Raw genomic sequence first — 23924 nt, 5'->3', positions numbered from 1 at the left:
GTGACAAAAGTACCAAGCACTAACGAATCAAACCAAGCAGATGGTACACATTGATAAAAGTCAACATCGGAAGACTTTGTATCTTTATACATTTCCAAAGTAGTAACAACTGGTATTGCAAAACCATTATTTACAGAATTCTGATTACAAAGCGACAGATACACGAGGCATGTCCTGCTTAACAAAAACAAGAGAGTGATGTACATAGTCTATATACAATGAGTCTTGTTTATCATAAAACCATGGAATTCCTAAAATAACATATGCTCTGTCCAGGCGCATGATGTGGAAATCCACGTTCTCTTTGTAATCAGCTAGCTCGAGCGACAAATCTGGAACCATCCGATTCCATACATCCGTATCCTCGCCACGAGCCATCTTCACACGATACTCATGGTCACTGTCCCGCGTCCGAGGCTCAGTTTCTACACCAATTTTGCATCCACAAAATTGTGTGAGCTTCCATTATCAAGGAGTACGGTCACGTCGTGACCATTGATCTTCCTGGGGAAACGGACAAGATCGTGCTTATTAAACAATTTGGTGCTAAAAGTACAGTTAGTGCATGAACTGTGCGCTAAATGATGAATTTCAACTTAAATGACATCAGAGTTACTTGAGATCTCGTGAATCTGAACCGAGGGACGACCTTGCGGTTTCTTTGTCTTCTTCTTGGGGCAATCCTTGATTTGGTGACGTGTCTGGCCACATCCGAAGCAAGCCCCTTTCTTCACTGCATCAGCAATTGAAGCATTTTTTACTTTATTCTTCTCCTGAGAAGATCTCGGCGGTGATTTGGACTTATGCTGGAATCGGGGTCGCTTCCTCGAAGCGCCCTCACCGGATTGATGGTCTGCAGTACTTTTCTTCTCATAATTGCTCCATATATCAAATGGAACGTCCTGGCCTTTCCGACTGCATCCTCGACGTCAATCGAGGCTTTGTCCTTGATTAAGGCCCAACGGTAATCTTCATGTAATCCCAGCAAGTACATGTGCACAGCGTGCGTGGAATCCACCTTGCAGAAGGTGAGCGCTTCTTTGAAAGCCGTGGTGTACTTATCAAAAGACAAAGCTTTCATCGAAAGACTCTGCAGTTTGGCGTAAGCTTTCAAAGGATCCATTTTGGCAAAATCCCTCTTGAATTTCACACAGATATCAGCCCACGTCGTAGGCTTCTTTGTCATGTCACGCCACCAAGTAAGCGCCTTACTGTGCAGATAGAGAGGAAGCGTCTGAATCCTCCGTTCATCATGCTCCCCATGGAGGTCAAAATACGTGGTCCACTGATACTAATTCAGTACATTCTTTCTCCTCCCCTGAGAAATTTGTAGTTTTGTATGGAATCATGGCAATTGAACCACCCTATGAACGCCCAAAAGCAGCAATCTACGTCCGCAATTGCTGGAGATGGGTTTCGCCCTCGGAAATACGCGTAGTCTTCGATTGAGCTGTATTTTCCAGAGCGATAAGTCGGGAACCAAGCCCTTGCACGACCCCTTCGAGAGAGGCCAAGCGAATGTTCGTATGAACGTTCACGTTTTTCAGAGCGGTAACACGTTGGTCGAAGCTCTGGAAAGTACTTGTAATCCATGTGTAGAGAGAATGCGTGAATAAAATTTGAACATTACCTGGCGCATCGTCACGCTGCACATCCGAGCCAGAGGAATCCATGGCAAAGTGTGAGAAACTGGAAATTTCACGCGAAACTGGGCCTTTTCTGCACTTTTCGATCGCGAAAAGTTGTATTCCGAAGAGCGTTACGCATCGGTGTACGCGTCCGAAGGCAAGCGGGTGATGGCGGGAGCGCGGGAGGGCAAGCGGGTGAGAGAGAGGAGCGGTGGGAAAGAAGCAGAGGGCTGAAAACTCAGTTCTTCTGTCAAAACTCACTCTCTATAAGTGGTTTTTTTATAATCTGCAAGTTTCATATCAAACTTTTAAAAAAAACGAAGTGTCCTTGGCCACTTAAATAAAAGGGGCATTAAAAAAAACTCAACGTCAATTAAAAGGCCCCAAGCGTAAAAATCTTGACGAAGGCCTTCTCGAACAACGTGCGATTGCTGCAAGCGATGCATGGTGGAAAAAACAGCATTCGCTTTGCTTGTGCCCACCCGTGCTCAACACACGAAGGAGATTCCACGCTGGTAAGTGTGTCCATCCTCTCTTTGAGAAAGGTACTGCTACTCTCTCTCTCTCTCTCTCTCTCTCTCTCTCTCTCTCTCTGTGCGCGCGCGCGCGCGCTTCGCTTCGCAGAGGAAAAGATTACAGAGAGATTTTAAAGCTTCATTTGCTGAATTTAGTGTAAAATCAGTAAATCAATAGTCACTGATTTTCATCAAAATCAGCAAAAGCAATAAAAATCCATTGATTTTAGCACTTTCACCTGCTAAATTGCTACATTTTATCAAAAATCAAGGAGCAGCACATTAAATTTCACATGCAAACATGCTCACGAGAAGAAAATAATTAATTCATTAAAAATTGCATGAAATGGTAATTATCCGACTCTAACCAGCCCGTAGGTGTGCACACAGTCCATTCCGTAGCCAAGCCGGCTCTGATACCATGAAACGAACGCAGGAGTGAATCTCCCGGCTACACGGACCACCTACAAACACTCGTCGGACAAACCACCCGACCATAGCCACCATCCGGCAGCTCCCCCGTGCTGGGGCCAACGTCCGAGGACGTAGGCGTGCACCTGTAAGACCGAGCGTCCCACACCACCCGGCCTCACCTCCTCGAGGTGACCTCGCGCACTCCTAGCCTCGCGGTCTAACCACTGGCACCCCGCCAGTGGGGGTCGATAACTGCAAATGAGGCTTGGCCTCCCATTTATAATAATGGCTAGCCACACTAGCCGTGTTCACACTACGTCCGCCCGCACACTGGACGCCCATCCCGACGGCATCTGGGCTAGATCCCCTCTCCCAAGAACGGGACATAACACTTAGTCATTCTCAAATGATGCCAAGCGGTGATGACATCTCCTTCATATTCGTTAGATATCCAAGTTGACGTGAAAATTTTGCCCACGTCGTAGGTGCTTCTCTGCGTAACAACAGAGTAGACCACAATGCCGAGCACTTCCTTTCAAGTAAGATGCCGCCCTTCGCACCTTGGAACGTTCTGTGATCCGACCTCCAAAGAAGGCGACGTCAAACTACTGTATAAACTCAAGGGCTCGATGGGTGTCCTGGTAGCCTGAAAATGTCTCAAACCTGACGGTGTGACCCCCTTCCTTGAACTCCTTGGTCTTCTTGCTCATCTGTTCACTGTCAAAAGAGGACGAGCACTACTCCTATGAACTGCTAGATGGCCTCCCATGCGTCCTGGAGTTTTTCAAAATCTGCTTTTCTTGCTTTTTCTATGCTTCTTCCCCCTTTTCTCATCCTCACTAGAAATAGAGGACGACGAACTATCTTAACTCTCTGAAGACGAAGAAAAATCTGGGTCATCCTCGAAACATACACACTTCTTAGATTTGCTTGTCACCTCAAAAGTCGACTTCCCCCTTTTCTCATCCTCACTAGAAATAGAGGACGACGAACTGTCTGAACTCTCTGAAGACGAAGAAAAATCTGGGTCATCCTCGAAACATACACGCTTCTTAGATTTGCTTGTCACCTCGAAAGTCGACTTCCGGCCCAAGTAACTCGAAAAATTCGCCGATTTTCTCTTCCTCTGAGAGTGCTTCAAGCCTTTCATTATCTGGTTCATCTTCTTGTCAAGAGCTTTGTCCAAATCTTCCTGCGAGTACAGTATCCGCTTTTCTTTCAGCATCCTTCCCCTCTTGAGAGGAGTCTATGGCCTCACGCCATCTCAAGTGAATCTTGATGTTTCGCAAATTTCAGGTCTTTGGAGTGCTAGATCAATCTTTTCACGCACGTGTCAACTTACAGTTGGCGTTTGTACTCCGCTCTGGCAAACTCCGCCGGAAATTTGCCCGAATCTTCATTGTTTTCGTCAATTCCCGCACTAGGTTTCAACTTTTCTTCATCTCCCCACAGAGGGGTGTTGTTTCTATCAAATTCTCCGCGAGAACCCATGTGTGGTCTTGGGTTCTTCATGGCTTATGCCCCTTAAGACAGAGCAATGAAGACAGGAGCGCGTCCGATGCACGATGGACTAAGGGTGGGAGTGGCTAGTAAGTCCGGGGCACGGACACGAAGATTCTTTGACAAAACAAAAATCTGACTACTCTGTGTGCTCTTGAAGGACCAGTATGCTTTCAAAAAAGCACACGCCTGATGCAGTGATACCATTGTTACAGGCTTGGACACTTCAAGCGAAAAATCAATAGCAACACACGAACAAAAACTGCAAAATCAAAGCACCTTGACTAGAGAGACGATACAGCACAACGGAGTTCCGCGCCCAGATGCACTGGCCCTAAAGATTGGTGCCCCTCCGGTATTTCTTTTTTCTTATGCTCGCAAAAGTACAACTCCACGAGGGTCCTGTTAAAGTTTCGGCATCTCCAGTGAACTGCCCAATGTGAACCCAGTATTTGTTTTGGCTTTTAGAGATTTATTTCACTTATTTGTCAAAGACTGGGTCTCTCTCCCATGCTTTTTCAACTTGGTCTACACGCTTCCACATCGCCGACTTTGACAAGGTATCAGAGCAACGCGACTGAAGACCTATGTGGAGCGAGGCGTCCCGGAGGAGAAGACGAAGAAGTAACTCGCCACCAAACCACCTGTTGGTTGCCCTGCGTTTTCAAGTTTCTGCTACCTGTGTTTTTGGCACAACCTAGCGTCGACGCGACTGAAGACCTAGGCGGAGCGAGGCGTCCCGGAGGAGAAGACGAAGAAGTAACTCGCCACCAAATCACCTGCTAGCTGCCCAGCGTTTTTTAATTTCTGTTGCCTGTGTTTTTGGCACAACAGGTGTTTTTCCATCTGCTGCCCAGCGTTGGAATTCAACCCTGCCCTGCTGCCTGGCGTTTTGAAACACACCCACCTATCCCGCCCAGCCTGCGCACAAAATTGCCCAGCAGAGCCTGCGTTTTAAAACGTATCTCCGGCCATTTAGACCTTAAAGACTGCCATCGAAATGTGGTTCAAGCTTGTCGGAATGTTTGATAGAGATTCCACGATGCGAGCAGTCACCCTTCTTGGACAGTTATTTGAAATCCATTCCCTCGAGGAAGTTCCATACAATCTATGAACCAGGTGGAGGTCCTTGAGAAAGATGGTCAGGAGCCTATCGTTGTGCGATCAGTGTCCTTCTCTATTCCCCTTACATAACCTTCACCTCCCAATCTCTCTCTATAAGCTCCCTAAATCCAAAGAAACATTCTTAACAAGAAGGAACCAAGAAAAGAAGGTTTTGTCTTGTATGATTACTCATATCTTGTCACAATTATCATCCACTTCCCATGCGACTTGTAGATGTCGTTGAGTCCACCTAGGAGGTGCCTCATCCGAGAGGAGCAACGATGGTGGTTGATTATCTCGAGTATCTCAAAGGTAAGACATTGCATAATCATTACATGCTATCTCTTTTGTGCAATAAAGAAGCGAACACCATGAAGGGGCCATCGAGAGGGTTGGTTGGGACCCATCATTCTCTCTCTCTCTCTCTCTCTCTCTCTCTCTCTCTCTCTCTCTCTCTCTCTCTCTCTCTCTCTCTCTCTCTCTCTCTCTCTCTCTCTCTCTCAGATCATAACTCTCCCTAAGATCATCTGTACATTTGATCTCTGTCTCCCTACCCCAGATCATAACTCTCCGTAAGATCATCTGTACAATTGATCTCTGTCTCCCTACCCCATAAGGGCTAAGTCACATTCTTCACAAAGAGGAATTATGAAGGAGGAATGGTGTTTCACGTGATGTTTGTCACATGTATTGATAATTTAAAGTGATACACACAAAGCAGCCATCGTAAGCAAACTATGAAGGAGGAATGGTGTTTCCCATGATGTTTGTCACATGTATTGTGTAATTTAAAGTGTTGCACACATAGCAGCCATCGTAAGCAAACTCCTTTGAAACCCATGCCCTTGCGCTTCATCTGCTTAAACTTAACATGAGATGGTTCCCACCCACGGCAGCCACATTGTAAAGAATATACAACATCGTATATCAGCTCGTACACTTACTTGTGTGTGCTGCAAATAGCATCGAAAATTTGAGCCAGCACCATCGTCATTAGAAGTAAAATGAAAATCTACAAGCTTCCCAGAGTGATCTGATGTGAGTGTGGCAACGGCAGAGACAGAAGGGCTCCAGTCGAAGGGGGCAGTATGGAGGGAGGAATCTGCAGATGGGGACGGTGAAGAGGGTGAGATAAAGGAGAGCCGTAGGTCTGTAAAGACTCGGGGTTGTGGCAAGGTAGAGACCGCCATACTCCTGTTGCACAATTTCAAAATTTGAGAAAACCCCGCTTGCGAAAACAAGAAAATCAGAGAATTCAGCAATGGCAGCACGAACCCAAGTGAGGATACAAATACAACAACCAACACATTGTTAGCCAGAGGAGCGAGAAACAAAATGCGTAGAAAGGAGAGGAAAACCGGGCAGAACTTTTGCCTGCGGCAGCTAGCTGTCGTGTAGTCAACGTGCGCTGCTTTGAGTTGTCGTCGATGAGCTTGAAGCCGCTACCTAAGCTCTTAACCCGTTTTTTTGCATGATGTAGGGTTCAAATTTCGACTAATCAGCTAAATCTGTCTACATGTCGAACTCTGCACAACAGATTTGTAAGAAGGGCTAAGAATCATGTTATTACATGTTTGTGATGCTCTTGTAAGAGTAATGCTCTAAGAAGTTGTTGTGTGGATCTGAGAGGCGTTTTGCAAGTGGATGGTAAGAGTTTATTGCTCACGTCCCACAAACACTAGCATTTTATGTTGAAGCCCTACACAAAAGTGACTATTGAACCGAAGTAGGGTAAACTTTGCCCTGCCCAATTCCCCTTCCCCTACAAGATCGAAGTGCCCACGATGGGAGGTAGAATCGGGGAACATGAATCCGAGTCACATCTCAAAACAATGTCATCCCAGGTCACTTTTAGTGAGTTTCCATATTTATTAGCATTTAATACCATTTATCAAGATCGTGGGGTTTCTGAGTAGGTAGGAAAATTTTGGGAATTGCTTATTTATGCAAACTCTCCCTTGTACTTTTGGCATGTTGTTCAATGTAGAGTTCCAGCATTTTGGGGCATACACTCTCTCTCTAGCATTTTTCTCTTGCTAGCTTTTTTTGTGTGTGAGGCTTCTCTCTCTCTCTCTCTCTCTCTCTCTCTCTCTCTCTCTCTCTCTCTCTCTCTCTAGCATTTTTTATCATCATTGGTCTCTCTTTCTCTAGCGTTTTTGCGTTGTGTTCTCTCTTCCTCTTGTTAGCACTCCCTCTCCCTACCGTGTAGACACCCAACACATCACGTCATTGCTTGCAAGTTGTTCTCGTGCCCGTACGCTGGGCGGTTCATGCTAGAAGCTTGAGTACGAGGAGATCTATCGCAATAGATCCGAGATTCATTTGTTGGTGAGATCATCACCCAATTCACCCTTTTGACATGGTATCAAAGCCATGGCATGTCTCGCATTGGATTGGTGATGTATGCGAGTTTTTGGTGTTGAATTTCTGCAACAATCTAGATTAGTGTGATGTCAATACCACACAACAATCTCGGTGAAATTGATTTTTTGAGGTATATGTGACTTTATTACAAGGGAACTATGCTTTGATGTCGCGATAGTGATCAAGGACAGAGATCCTCTAGCAGTTGAGGAGGCACTTTCACAACCAAAGTGGGAAGAAATAGGTTCCGTCAAGAAGAACAACACTTGGGAGTTGGTTACACACCTTGCCAAACAAAAGGTGATTGGTGTCAGATGGGTCTACAAGACGAAGAACAAATTGATGGTTCTTTGGACAAGCCCAAGGAAGGACTCGTTGCCAAGGGCTTCTCTCATAGACATGGTGTGGACTATGATGAGACCTTTGCACCAGCTACAAGGATGACGACCATTCAGACAATTTTTTCCCTTGCGCCTTCTTCAGGTGGCTAGGTTTTCATATGGATGTAGTTTTTGCTTTTCTCAATGGAAACTTAGAGGAGGCGGTGTATGTGGAGCAACCTCCAAGGTTTGCAAGTTGGTTTACAAGTTGCTAAAGTATTTTTATGGCATGAAGCAAGCCCCTCAAGCGTGGTACTAGAATATAGACTCTTTCTTCCTACGACACTCCTTTCATCGTCCTTCTGCATACCCAAATTTGTATGATTATAGTGAGGAAGGATTGGTGACACTTGTTATCCTCTATGTGGATGATCTTGTGATTATAGGTAGCCATGGTGAGCACATATGCAGTACTATGGAGACCTTGGCTAAGGAGATGATAAATCTCATCTTGCTTCACTAATATCTTGGATTGGAGATATGGAACATAGAGGGGGACATCTTTCTCTCTCAGTCGCGCTATATTCAAGAGTTGTTGGAAGCATTTGGTATGACTGAGTGTAAACCTATCTCAACCCGTATGGATCCCAATAAGAAGTTGTCACAATATGCCTACTTAGAAGTAGCAGATGCTACAAAGTGTCAAAAACTGGTCAGTTCTCTTGTTTGGGTTATCAACACCCAATTTGATGTTAGTTTCTCGACGAGACTTCTCAATTCTTTCATGCAAAGACCCCCCAAATCACACTTGGAGCAGGCTCTTTGGATTTTGTGGTATTTAAAGGCGACCAAAGTCATTAGGCATTCACTTTGCGCATGGAGGTATAGACTCCAAGATCATTCTACGAGGATTGAATGATTTAGATTGGGGTGGAGATCTAGATGGACGACGGTTAACTACATGTTACACCTTTTCTGTTAGCTTAGGAGCAGTTTCATGGAGCAACAAAAAACAACTGAAAGTTGCCTTATCTTCCACGGAGGCAAAGTATAAGTTTGTTTGTAGTGCTACATGTGAGTCGGTGTGGTTACAGAGGCTACCTTTGTAGATGGGACTTCCCAACAGATGACCATGATGTACTTTGACAGCTAGAGTTGTATAGCCATTGCTAGGAATCTGGTGTTCCATGCTCGGACCAAGCATATAGAGATACAATATCTTGTTCATGAGAAGACCAAGGATGGCTCTATTCGACTAGAGTATATTTCGATGTCAGATAACCCTGATGATATCATCACCAAACCTCTTCCACAACCGACATTATCCTCCGTGCCAGCTCCCTTGGACTTCTTTCCTGTCCAAGAGTTGAGAGGGAGTGTTAGAGTTCAGATTCTTGTTCGGTGGTGGCTCCAGTGTCTCCCAAGAGCAGATTAGGGAGTGAGCGCTATTTTGTGGATGTGTGCAGTCGTATCTAAGGTAGACGTACCTTTTCTTGGCGATGCACTAAATGTTGTTGCCCACCTGAGGTTGGCATGAGACGAGATTCCCATTCCTAGGGTTTCTCGGGTTCAAAATCTCGAGTCTTCTACAATTATGCTACTAAATATGTGTCCTAGGTCACTTTTAGTGTGTTTACATATTTAATATCATTTTAGGCCATTTAACAAGATGGTGGGGTTTTTGAGTACGGATGGAAATTATGGGAATTTCTTGATTTTGCAGACCCCCCCTTGTACTTTTGGCATGTTTTTCAGTGCAGAGTTCTAGCATTTTGGGGCACACACTCTCTCTAGAAATTTTTCTTGCTAGCATTTTCTATGTGTGTGACCTCTCTCTCTCCAGTGTTTTTCATCATCATCTCTCTCTCTCTCTCTCTCTCTCTCTCTCTCTCTCTCTCTCTCTCTCTCTCTCTCTCTCTCTGGATTTTTTGCTTTGCAGTCTCTCTTCCTCTTGCTAGTGCTTCCTCTCTCTACCGTGTAGACACCCCTAGATGTTGCATTGTTTCCTACAGGTTGTTCTCGTTGCCCGTACAATGGGTGGTTCATTCTAGGAGCTTGAGTACGAGGAGATCTCTCATGCTAGATCCGAGATCAGTTTGCTACCCGATCTTTAGAGGAGGTTTGCTCGCGGTTGCAGACGAGATCATCACCCAATTCACCCTTTTTTGATGCCAATAGTCCCTCCATATGTCAAGCATTTAACAGCTCATATGGCTTCCGGATTTCAGTTTTCAAAGTTTCACTTTTTCATTGATGATCTTTACACTGGTTGAGCATTGAGTACAACTTTTGGAACCTACCTTTTAGCACAAGACATGTCTATACGGTTAATATGAGAAGTTTTAAGACAATGGATGGAAACGGCCAAATTGAAAAATTGTAAGATGTATTAAGAATCATGACTATTAACATTCTACATGATGAAAAATGATTGGCTTCATACATTAAATATACATGTCCTCCTAGTTCTGTGTGTAACTCCACTTTATTTAAACCTATAAATGTTGATGATTAGGTCCTAAATAGATCTGCAAGCTTTGAAATTGGCTATCTTGAAGTAGGTGATGATTTTGGTGTCCACAAGTAGCCAAACTTTGTGGCCATGTCCACATGATGATAGCGGACAAACCTTCAAGTTAGATTCCCACAACAATCTCCACATGATGATAGCGGACAAACCTTCAAGTTAGATTCCCACAACAATGTCCACATGATGATAGCGGACAAACCTTCAAGTTAGATTCCCACAACAATCTCCCACTTAAAGGCCAATGTGCCTTTAAGCAAGCTAGAACGATATGTACAACATATGTAGAGTCTGGTGCCAACGCACATTATCACTAGACATTGTGCAAACTTCTTAGAGGGAAGACATTTGTTTAGGGTAATCATCTATTTGAATCTTGACAAGCTCTATATGCTTTATCACCTCACAAATGAAGTGATTCCTCACATCAATGTGCTTTTTCATCACATGAAACACTAGATTCCATGCTAGTTGGATAGCACTCTCACTATCACAATGCAAAACTAGAACCTCTACATTGATGCCCAAATTGCCCACCAAACAAGTAAGCCATATAGCTTCTTCGCTAGCTTCTAACGCTCAACACAGTTTGCTTTCATAATACATTGAGACATACAAACTTGCAAACAAGATTGCCACGAAGTTGCAACACCAGTGAATGTAAAGACATAACTCCTTTTTTTGTCCACATTCCCTACATAACTTGCATCCATATCCACTACACATGCATCTTTTCTCCAAAGAAAATGCACAACTCTTCCGTTCAATTCAAGTATCTCATCACACCCTTCACAACGTCCAAATGCTTCCTGCCAAGATTTTCCACTTGCAAATGCAGTATCTGGATGAATCCCTATCATGGCATAAATCAAAGAACCAAATGTAGGTGCATGAGGAATCTTAATCATCTCATCCTTTTCTTCATCAAGATTGTTCTTCCCAGCAATAAGCACACCATCCATATAAAGGATCAAAACCAAAAGATTGCAATTTGTTTTTTTTTTTTTTTGTAGAGGTAATGATCAAATTTGCTCCACCTATACTCTTGAGACTTCATAAAAGCATCACCCTTATGATAGCATTCCCATGGTATAAAGGGTTCTCTTAAGCTTACACACAAACTTCTCCTTGCCATTCTCAACAAAAGCCTCTAGTTGTTGCATGTGAATTTCCTCATGAAGGTCACCATGTCTTTAACATCCATTTGGACCAAATCCATGTCCTCTTTGGCAATCAAAGCAAGTACTATGTAAGGACAAAAGTCAGATAAGGGACCTCAAGGGTGAAGAACCTATAGGCTTGGGAAGGGGCCTTATATAGCCAGAGGATATATAAGGGCATGGTTGGATGGTTTCTATTCCCTTTGTCCTGGATTCTTCTCAGCAAAGTTACTTTATTCATGAGCAAGTACTTTATGCCATTATTCATGCTTTGAAGCAGTGGAAACACTATTTGTATGGTGATCGACTTGAGATTTTTTTTATCATGAAAGCATTGCACATCACAACGACTTGAAGGGATGTAAGGCCAATTGGACTAAATTCCTTCAAAAGCATGGGTGCATGCTCTCCATTTATGAAAATTCAAAATAAATTTTTCAATATCTTAAGGGCTAGTGTGAGAATGATCAATCTTATTTTTAGGTTTGGAGTCGTGTTACAAAGCAAGATCTCACCAACATGTAACCTAGTGTTCAAGATGACTCTACACAAAGTTTCACTTTAACTAGTGATGAACTTAATAGATTGAAGCATTTTTCCATCGATAAGAGTTACTTACTCCACAAAGGGAGAATATGTGTATAAATGGACAAGGACATCAGTGTTGGGGTAAAGGCAGTGTGCCTCTTACCTCGGCCGAACACGTTTGAGGCCTTTGAGTGCCTATCACTTGTACACACCTTATTCTTTACTAGATAGAAGAATAAGGGGCTCTCTTACACACATTGTAGTGAGTTGCTCCAACCCACATCCTGTATTTTTTCTCTCTCTCTCTCTCTCTCTCTCTCTCTCTCTCTCTCTCTCTCTCTCCCCCGCACACCCACCGCATTCTTTGCACCCGCAATTGGTATCAGAGTGCATAGCGATCGTCGGGAGCACGGCAGTGTCAAGAACTTCAAGGTGATCGCTTGCTCGCTCTCGGTGGTGTAGAGATCAAGAAAGCCTAGAAGCTTTGTGAGAACTCAATGGGAGCCTCTGAGCTCAATTGAGAGTGATGTATGCTCTTGTGGAAGATGAGAAGAGAGTGTGTAGGTGAAGGTGTTTCCCTAAAAAACGTGTGGGTGGCTACATTGTTTTCAAATTTGTTTTTTCTCCTTGTAGATTGCAAATCTGAATTTTTTGCCCGACGCATCCCTCCGTTTTGACATGGTCTACAACTTTGCAGAAGAAACTTTTTGCAAATTCCTCGTCGATCTGCCTGATTTGCTAATATTCAGCTCAGATTGACTGTATGCAATTTTGGAAGCACATCAAGTGCTCAAAGCTAGGTGCATAAATTTTGAGGTTGAAGATGCAATCCCAGCTTGTGTAGAGCTTGAGGTTTGAGGTTTATTGGTGGATTTGGGTAAAGAGTTACAGAGGCGTTTACACACTATCGAAGCGGTCTCTTGAGAGATGAAGTGGAGCTTCTTTCACAGGTTTTCATTAGACACTTTCGCAATGATTTTGTACTTTGGTCTATGATCTTTGTGAATGGGTTTTCATATGGTTATGGCGCATGGTTGATGCCCATTGTACATGCATTTTGGCTAGCACAGTGTCGGTGAGCTCTCTTGAGAGTATTGTTTCCACATTGATCGGTTTTTTGGATTGCACATCTTTTGGTGCTTGTTTATGCACGGACACTCCGTTGATGTATGTTGAGTGTGATTGCTATTGTATGTGACAGTGTGGAGCCCTTTGGGCGTTTCTACTCATTGGCATTGAGTAGTGTTATGGTTTATGGTTTTGAGTCCTCTTTTGGAGACTATAGTGGTCGAGGTTTACTCCCACTTTGCCATACTTTTGGTTCACAGTTTTTTGGTCAGTGTATAGTGGTCAAGATTATCTTCCACTTTGGAATCTTGAATGTGGTTTATGGTTTGAGAGTTTGCATCGAGGTTTTGCTCATTTTGTAGGAAAGACTCTCTGATTTTCCCTATATTTCTTGCATACTCTTTTGATGCATTTGCCATCATTGGATTGAGATGGTGATTCCCTCTTGTTGTGGTCGACTTTGTTTCCACATTGACGGGAATATGATTGAGATGGTGATTCCCTCTTGTTGTGGTCGACTTTGTTCCCACATTGACGGAAATATGGTTGCTTTTGGACATGGATTGGTGTTCTTGTATCCACTCTCGCCAGAGTGAGATTTGTGTATTCTCACAGTGGCTACAAGTACACATATAGTACGCATTGTTGCTGATCAACAAATATTTCGATCGTAAGTCTACTACACACAATTTACAGGTAGTCACTATTGACAAGTTCCATGTAGTTTTGGCAGTCAGACTTGCATCAGTGTGATGATTGTGGAGCACAGTGTGGTTACACTAAGGCAAAATATTCTATGCGTTGATGCGCTTGAGCACTACAAGTGTTGGTAAGCTCTTTTGAGAGTGTTTTCTCCCCACAGGGAGCTCCTTTTGTTCCCAGTTTGGTGCATTTCTCTTTGACATTGGTTTATGCACATTGTCCTTGTACATGTTGTAGCGCCATAACTTCACTCATGGTAGATGATATGTGATAGTTTTGAGTCTACTACAATAATTCATGTGAGAACGATCTTGTTCATGTCAACACTTGAGATGTTGGCATTGTGGTCACACAGGGCACATTATATGTCGTTTTTTTAGATGCATGAGGTAGTGGCCTAGATCTATGGATGATGCAAATACGATTTTGACACTGACTAGAGATGTGACTTTGCATGCTAGTGAAGGTGATGTCATTGTTCCTCTTGCTTTTATATTTGATAGAGACGCCACTTGCTCTTGATGGCTGCTAGATGAGTATGTACATTCCACATCAATAATGTCGTGAGTGGTTTTAGCACTTTTGAAAGCTTTGGCCGTGCGCATCTAGATGATGGATCAACATATAACATAGAGGGTGTATGAGATGTATACTTGTCATTACCCACTGGTGCATCTTTTACGCTACGACATGCGCGTTATGTTCCTGAGATTGTGTAGAGTTTGATCTCGATGTGACGACTAATAGATTGTGGTTGTCATGTATTGCTTCAAGAGAAATCTTTCCAGATGCATTGCGGTTTTTTGGTCATTGCAAGAGCAGCCAACCCTATGCATGTATCGTAGGTGCGAGATGGCATAGTCTCGCTTACATCACAATCATGTCAGCAAAGAGATTAGACATATATCTTTCTCGATGAGCTCTAGAATGTTGTGCACAACATGTCTATAGATACAAAGCTAGAGCAGCCATGCTCTAGCAAGACACAACAATTGATTCCTCTTAGGACAGAGATGCCTCCTACCATGGAGATGATGAACTTATTTACTTTTGTAGCAGCTTTAATGCAGCTTTAATGCTGGATTATAACCTATAAGCAGGGACATTCGCTTTTAATTTTGCCTGCTCTTTCTTCTTTTGTGAAGATGCTTCCTCCATAGGAACCTCTGACACTTGTGGTGAAGCCTCGTGAGAGGGTACTGGATTCTTGTTTCCTCCAACTCATCCTCATGTTCACACATATGATTCTCTTCGACATTGCTCCATAATTGTGACATTTGGCAAGATATGCATGCATGTACAAGGAGTCCATGGGATCATCCCATCCTGTTGTGTGGCATATGCAATCACTAGCTTGAAGAAAGACCTCTTTAGTAACATTTTATTTTTGAGTTGATGTAACTGCATATGGACACAAACCTCATCAAAAAAATCTTTAGTATATACCACCATCTTGTCTATAAAACATTGTGTCTTGGCAAGTAGTGAAACTACACCTTCAACCTCCATCCACTCAGTCTCTAGAGCTTGTTCTACCTCCTTGTCTTCCATAGCTTGAGATTCTCTTGAAGTGCTTTACCTATAGCTTGTAGAAACAAATTAGTATTCTTGACATCCAAGATACCCTACTTGTTACTAAAAATTGAGCATATCTCCGCTCAAACTCTTAGAGTATCTCCATTGGAGAGAGTATTTCTTTTGGGCAAGCAATAAATGCTCTTTGTAACACGTTTGGAATCCTCCACAAACTACTCTTGCTTTTGAAATTATTCAAATGCTTCCTAATCCTCCCCATAATTAACAAAAATATGAACCCCAAAAGGGCCTTGTAAGGATCTCTAATTTTAAAGGATTAAGGCTGAAAATGTGTGTGAGTTAGGAGACAAGGCCATTGAATGAGGGTATTCCTATAGGCTTTTTTTAAGACTGTCATAGGCTTTTTGTAGGTTGAAATAGAGGCTAGGGAGGGAGGATAGGTACATTCTCTCTCTACCCAAAAGAGTGGTGGTCCTTATAACAATAAGTACCCTCCCCCCATTTTTTTGCCACATCATCAAGGGCGTCCATAGCCTCAGCCCAAAAAAACACTTTAAAAAAAAAAACTCACTTTTACTCAAAACTTCTCCCCAACCTATATGTATACCCAAAAATCAATTTTCTCTCTCAAAATCTCATAGCTAGATGTGCCACCTTTTTTATTTCCCTCTAAATCCACTCCCCTCTCTCTCACTCCTCTCCCTCTCTCTTCTCTCTCCTACTTTTCAGCACACACTCTTCCTCCTTCCCTCTCACAATATGTAGGTAGAGGGGAGCAAGGTTTTCTTGGATACTGCAAGCTATTATCGACTGTTGGAGCTGATAGTGCACAATGGTCTTTGTAGCCCATAATATATAGCCCATAATCTCTACCTTGGCCCCTCTCTACCTCCTTCATTCTATGCTATACAAACCCATCTCTCCATGATATGCATACAAATGACAATACAAACCTCCCATCCACAGCACGATCATCATGGTCAAAAATGTGCGTACACATCCGGTTGTCAAAAGAGCCCGCATCCTCCAAGCGCTATGACTTGCATACGACACACCAATGCCTTAGTGCAGGTCACACCGATATGGACCTTTGGGTGGATGGTTTCCTCTACCCCAATGACCCTTTGGTTAATGTGTATCCAACATTCGATAGTCTCCCTACCTTCTTGCAATATGTAGGTAGAGGGGAGCCAGGTCTGCTTGGCTACCACAAGCGGTTGTCCACTATCAAAGCTCATAGTGTGCAATGGTGGATGCATCAACACCAAGTTATCGTTCATAGCACTGCTAGTCTGCAATAGAGGATCATTCATGTGGAGAAAGAAGCATAAACTCTTCAACAACATGTGGAAGAGAAGGATGGTAAGATTGCAAATCTTGAGGGTACCATATTGCATTTGAAAGAGACACCTTTAGGTGCAAGGGAGCATAAGAGGAGCTTCTCATCCATAGAGACCCTTGCTCCCAAAGGTGGTGCTTGGAAGAGAATAGTTATAGGTACAAGATGCATGTTGGAATACCCTGTCATATTTCCTACATGTACGAAGTCGCTTTTGTGGTGATTGTTTTTTTTTAAATTCTTATTGCAGGAATTTTATCCAAGAGACATGTGGTAGCAAAAGCCAAGAGGATCCCATCCATTTGCTTAGTAGTTTCCTTAAGAAGGCAGATGTCGTAGCACTCATGCATGCACCAAAAGGAAAAAATATAAATGATGTTGTAACCAAGGAGGTGATGCGTAAGTTTTCTAATATCATGAGTGATGTTGATGTGCAGAAGGCATGTAATGAAGTTGGCATTAGTACAAAGGGTTACATTGCACTACATGGCCTCTTCAAGGACGCTTCGAGGGAACGAGGAGTTACTGAGAATGTATTCCCAGTGCCACGCAAAGTGAAACTTGCTAGGGGGGCCTCCAATGAATATGTTTCTCACGTCTAGGTCACTATTTGCACATTGAGGAGACAATGCCTCATCTATCTTTGTACAATCTCCACAAAGTGCTAAGAAAGCTACCAATGCAAGGAATCGTGATGATAATATTGACAAGGGGTTTCCTTACTCTATGGCAAATGATATTTTTGTCAATTTGAAAAGGCTTCAACAAGTAATGGTTGTCTTTTATGCACTACCTTCTAATGGTGAGGAAAGAATCATGTGACGTTTCCCTTTCATATTGCCTTTCTTCTCTTGCAATGTTCGGAACTAAGTTGGTGTTTGTTTTCAAGCTTGACGAGTGCCAAATTGTGAAGCAACAGAGACTAGAGAGGATGAGTGTCATATTTTTATTGTCAAGACCTCAAGAAGACGAGTCTAGCAACGACAATTTTGTCCTAGAGGATGCAACCCCACCCCCCAAGTGCTGCCACAAAACAAAGTTTTTCAGCAAGATGGGCAAGCAGCACTACATAGCAACCTCGCAGAGTGCACCGTTTTAGTAGAGCCTTTGCTGATATTTGACATTATTAAAAGTGCGTGAAACTTCTCATTCGAAGGGCTCCTTTTGCACGGACATGCGAGGAGATTGTGCAAAGCTACAACACTGAGTTACGCATGCAGCCAATCGGCCTTGAAGGACTTAAGAAGCCACAGAGGCATACTTGGTGGGTTTATTAAAAAATACCAACTTGTGTGCCATCCATGCCAAGCAAGTAACTATACTGCAAAAAGATTTGGCACTAGCCTGTCGAATATAAGCGAATTTGTAACTAGTAATATGTACAGCAACACCTTTTTGCAATGGATATGTAATGACTTCAGATTTGGAAATGAAATGATGCTTACTCATTTTGGAATGTGTTTCTTCTTATGTCATTTAAGTTCTTTGTATTTAATTTGTGCTCAAATTTTTTTAAAGTCTTCTGTACATTGTCGGGTGGTTCTTGCACACCATGCCATTGAACACGGAGGGGGAGACGGGAAGTTGTGGATGAGTATTTTGTTGGATAGTGCTACAAAAAATTCACAATAGGTTTCAAGTGCCATTTGTTGAAATGCACACGTCATATTGTTGGAATTAGGGTTGCAAGGAAACACATACAGCTTGGAGAAGACGAAGGAAGCTCAAGGCAAACAATAGAGAGCGTGTTACTTAGTGTGCAATGGAAAGATAGATATCCCTAGAGTGATGGGCGTATATACAATGCACGGGGAAAAAGCCCTCCTAAAGAGGGAAAAAATTTCCGTGCAGTCCTAATGTGTTCACACACATCACTACCACATCTATATGGTAACAAATCCCCCCTGGAGTGATGCGGTGAACGAGAGCTGGCACATGAGTAAAGGGAAGTGCCATGCCCTGAGGACATGATCAATCCACAAAGGGGAGTAAACCCAAAGCTTTGCGGAAAGCTTCGAGCTTCTCACGAGACAATGCCTTTGTGAAAAGATCTGCAAGATCTGCTCAACCATGATATACATGGACTGCCAAGCATGAAACAAAAACCACTCGTGGATACTCGCGTGTCAAAACAACCAGCCCAATTCGAGTCCGAAAAAGCATGTAAGTCTGGCGGAAATGATCCCCCCTTGGGATAAAACAAGCCAAGTTGTAAAGTGCCGCTAAGGTTGCATAAAATCCTCTTGATAGTCTACCAATGCTTAGACCCTAGGCTATGTGTAAATCTACTGACCTGTGAAACTACAAACTGAATATCTGGACTCGTGTTGCATACATAAATGAGGCATCCAACACACTTTGGTTAAGAGTGACATTTGCAGGATCACCAGCATCATGGAGACTCAATTTCAAACTCTTCTCCATGGGAGTGGCAATAGGTTTGCAATCCTCAAGTCCATAATTACATAGCAATGTCTCTATGTAACTTTACTGACACAAAGCAATACCACCATCACACTGGTTAATGATGCAACAAATTGAAATCTTTCATCTTCAAAGTAGCATTCAAATCAGCCTTAAATTCAGCAATATGTCTCTCAGTTTGTCCAGTGATCAACTAATCATCAACATAAAGGACCACAATGAGAAATACATCACCCTCACGCTTTACATACAATGTGCTTTTTGTTGGATTGTCACAAAAGCCTTGTTTGACCAAATGAGTGTTAGCTTTCTCATACCAAGCACGAAGAGATTGCTTCAACCCATATAAAGCCTTCTTACATATGCACACTTTGTCCTCTTGTCCTTTCTTGAAAAAACCGCGAGGCTGCGTTACATAAATTTCCTCAAATATGTCACCATTCAAGAAAGCAATAACAATGTCTGATTGATGTACATCCCAACCAAAATGAGCTGCCAATGCACATAGAAAATGCACAGTAGTCATATGACAAATGGGAGCAAAAGTCTCTTCATAATCTATGCCTTTTCGTTGTGCATAACCCTTTGCAACAAGTCAAGCCTTATGGCGATCGATCTCACCATCCGGCTTGCGTTTCAACTTGTAAACCCACTTCGTATCAATGGCCTTTTTGCTAGGAGGAAAATCACATAAAGTCCATGTATCATTTTCTATAAGTGCATCATATTCTGATTGCATGGTAGCCATCCAATTTTTTGAATTTTGTACTTCATCAAAAGACAGAGGTTCCTCAACATCATGTAAGCTAGACAAAGCCAAAGCATAACAATTTGATGCATAAGATGCATGGTGAGAGCCTGAATGAGTACGACTAGACAAAGGTGCATCCAATTGATTGTCATGCAATGTATGCACCAGCCATTTTGGCATACCTCTAGCCTGCTCATTTTCAGGTCTTTCCTCATCAAGTACATCATATACATCTGCATCATTAATAGGCTGATCATTAACATTTTTGGAAACCCCCATAGGCTATACATTTGCCTCATTGAAATTTACATTCGAACTTCCACCTTGCTGTCCTGTGAGCTTACATTACTTTCTCTAGTACATGACAGCAAGGATTGAACAGAATCTTCCACAAACACTACATCTCATGAAACCAAAATACGTTTTGTTTGCGGATGATACAACCTGTAACCTTTGCTTTCAACACTATAACCAACAAAAATACATTTGACAGCCTTATCATCCAATTTTCTGCCCTGTGTTTGTGGCACCAAAGCATATGCCAAACAACCAAAAACACGCATGTGCTTAATAGAAGGCTTTCTATCACGCCATGATTCATATGGAGTAATAGACTGCAAAGATTTTGTAGGACACCTGTTAAGTACATAAGCTGCACACAGGATGGCCTCAAGCCAAAAAGAATGCGGCAAAGCTTGACTTTTGACCATACATCGTGCCATTTGCACCAGTGACCCGTTTCTCTTCTCAGCAACGCCATTTTGCTAAGGTGTATAAGGCACTGTACGTTGGTGTTTTATCCCACGACTAGCCAAAAATGCATTAAATTCATAAGACATACACTCCCCCCCTCGATAGGTGGAGGGTGCCCATAGTACATTTTGATACACTTTCAGCCATAGCCAGAAATTCTTTGAAGCACATAAAAACTTCGGACTTCGCTTTAAGCGGAAATACCCATGCATGCCTGGAGTAATCATCAATGAAAGTCACAAAGTAAAGGTAATTGCCCAAGGACGGAGTTTGCATGGGCCCACAAACATCACTATGCACAAGCTGCAATCTGCATGTGGCCCTAACTGAACCATCCTTTGGAAACTTAGAACGCTGCATTCTACCCAAAATACAGCCTTCACAAAGATGTTTGACAGGTGCTTCAAGAGGCGGCAAAGAAGCAACCATATATCAAATTTCTGCAAACGCTGCAAACTGGCAAAATTTATATGACCAAAACGTGCATCCCAAAGTTTTGCATTTGAAATAGCTTTTGAATATGCAAACTGCATTTGCAAATTTTTTTCCACACTTGTCATACAAAGTGAGCTTATACATCCCACGACACAAAAGACCAAAATGCAACAATTTTATCACCAAAATTGAGACCATGAACTGTATATCTATCATCCACAAATTTGACTACAAGTCCAAGTCTAGCAAGTGCAGATACAGACAAAAGATTCTTCTTGATCCCAAGTACATAAAGTGAATCAAGAAGTGTGAAAGAACTGCCATTTGTAGCAGTAAGCAAAATCTTTCCAACTCCTTGAACCGGATAAGTGGCATTGTTGGCACAAGTGACTGAACTCCCATGAGGAAGAGACTCGAGAGAGGTGAACAATTCACGATGTGAGGTAATGTGCTTTGTAGCACCACTGTCACAATACCACACATGTGAATCTGCAACAACTAACATGCATGCATCATGGACAGTAGGATTGTAAGTGCACTCTGCACTAAAAGCCCATTCTACATCAACATCAACATCAACATCACATTCTCCTTTCATAGAAGACTCAACAATGGCTGCATTTGTAGTGGAACCAGCATTTGCAGTAGAACCACCCTCTTTCTTCTTAGCCTCTTTGGCCTTCAACTTAGGACACTGCTTGATCAAGTGATCATTAGCTTTACAATAATAGCAACACATCTTCTTTTTGCCCTTACCACCAGAATTTCCAGATGAATTGCTGCCAACAGAAGCATTAGGAACATAAATTTTGCCACTCATAGCAGAACCATAAGAAGTGGCCGCATTGTTGTTACCACCCTTTCTTTGAGAAGAAATGAAAGCATGTTCAACTGCACACTGCCTAGTCCTGTTTTTTTTGGTAAGTGACTCTTGCAAAGCAATGTGCATAATGCATCAAACTTGACAACTTCAAGATTTCCTTGGGTCATAAGTCTCCAAGTACTAGCAAAAGTCTGGTAAGAATCTGTTAAGGCATCAAGAACAGTCTGCACAAGGGAACTATCTAAAATGACTTCACTTGAAAAAATAAGTTGCTCATTGATATCCTTGACACCAGCAAGGAAAGTGTCCTTATTATCTTCCTCATGCATAATCTTCAATTCCAGCTCTTTACGGAGCAAAGCAATTTTAGCCTCATTGCGGCTTGCATAAAGGCCTGCTAGAATATCCCAAGCCTGTTTTGCAGATTTCGTTGAACGAATGTGAGGAGTAATGGTGTGCTTCACAGACAACACAATCAACACATGAGCCTGCACATCCTTTACATCCCAAGGAGCTTGTTCTACTGTAGGCAAAACAACTCTAATAGTAGCAATTCTTGCAGCAAGACCTACAACATACTCAACATTGCCTACATCCTTAGAACCAAGACATACATCAATGCCCTACACAATATTCTAGACGCCCTTTGACACAAGAGCATGTTGCATCATATAAGCCCACATAGGGTAATTGTCCCCATCCAATCTGTCCTCAACATCAAACATCTTGAACATAGCTATGTTGTTGTCAGCCATGGTAAATGGTGCACCTGATGTGAAAGTTTCCCGGAAAGAGGAGAAAGGAAGCAAGAACAACATGTGCTATATAACACAAATGGTAGAAGATTGTAAGGCACCTGTTATGCAGAAAACGACACTGACAAAAATTCTGCACAAAATGATAAAATAGCATGTGCAGTACTACCTGTAGTGGAAACGGAGGCCGAAATGAGTCCAAATAAAAAATCTAAGCAGACTGAGCTCTACGAGCACACTTGAAATTTTTATCAACTTGCAAATTCTCGCGAAAGCTCACAAGAATCAAAGAAAGTGAGCAGGCATGTGCTGGAGCTGGTGGCGACTAAGCCCAGGAGGACGCAACCTACTCTGATACCAATTGTTGGAATTAGGGTTGCAAGGAAACACACACAGCTTGGAGAAGACGAAGGAAGCTCAAGGTACACAATAGAGAGTGTGTTACTTAGTGTGCAATGGAAAGATAGATAGCCCTAGAGTGATGGGAGTATATACAATGCACGGGGAAAGAAACCTCCTAAAGAGAGAAAAAATGCCCCGGCAGTCCTAGTGTATTCACACACATCACTACCACATGTATATAGTAACACATATATGTTTTGACCCTGGAGGTGCAGAAGGCCCCTGTCCACAAGGCAACGATTTTGGGCCACACAGGCTACTTGTTTTGCCCAAAATTGGCCTTGTGGATAGGGTTTTTTTGCAGTTTTTGGGACAAATCCAGCACAACATTAGCATTAAGAAATACCATTTGAAAGCTAATGACACATCCTATGATAATTACTTGCCTGTAAAATGACCCCTCCATCTGGCAAGTTGGGACCCCTGACTTCATCACAGTAGATAGAGACTGACCCACAAAGCACTTGCACAATCATAGTTTTTAAATTGATCTAATGAACACCATGTCTCTATACCAAATAAAGATTCAAGGTAGCTAATAAAACTCACAATAAACTTGCCCATTCAGAACTAGAGAATTAAATTTTGCTAAAATCGATGTATTTACACCAAATTGTAAGTAAAGATAGGAAAGTACACATGGAGCTGATATTATATTGATATATGAAATTACAAAAGGGGATCATTATAGGTTTTCTATTAAGAGACACCGTGCAACTTCCTTGCGTCTTGCTTCAATATTAAGTAGGATGGAAGTTAGGACTGAGGCCGCTATGGCTTGTAGGTCTTCCACTCCTAAGGTTTCATTGATAGCTACACGGGTTAAGACCTTGCCACAAAAACCTATGCCAAAAGTGTCCATTGCAAGGGATTTGT

The 23924-nt window shown here is 42.6% G+C and overlaps 1 protein-coding gene across 3 annotated transcripts in view; it reads right to left on the bottom strand.

The window, feature by feature from the left end:
• LOC147446514 (putative histone-arginine methyltransferase CARM1) overlaps positions 1-6802 on the bottom strand; it is a 121792-nt gene extending 114990 nt beyond the window's left edge. The window contains exons 1-2 of one of the 3 annotated variants that reach the window (XM_086525731.1): positions 6437-6802; positions 6106-6355 (exon numbers count right to left, since the gene is read on the bottom strand). In XM_086525731.1, the coding sequence (XP_086381857.1) occupies positions 6106-6351 (246 nt within the window). In that variant the 5' untranslated portion in view covers positions 6352-6355; positions 6437-6802. The remainder of the gene's footprint in view (positions 1-6105; positions 6356-6436) is intronic. The other 2 variants (XM_086525730.1, XM_086525732.1) reach the window with 2 other exon arrangements.
• Between the last annotated feature and the right edge of the window lie 17122 nt (positions 6803-23924).

This window comes from Adiantum capillus-veneris, chromosome 12 (genome assembly GCF_014529385.1).
Source record: "Adiantum capillus-veneris isolate H3 chromosome 12, ASM1452938v2, whole genome shotgun sequence".
NCBI classification, from domain to species: Eukaryota; Viridiplantae; Streptophyta; class Polypodiopsida; order Polypodiales; family Pteridaceae; genus Adiantum; species Adiantum capillus-veneris.
This window is presented reverse-complemented; position numbering and strand designations above follow the sequence as displayed.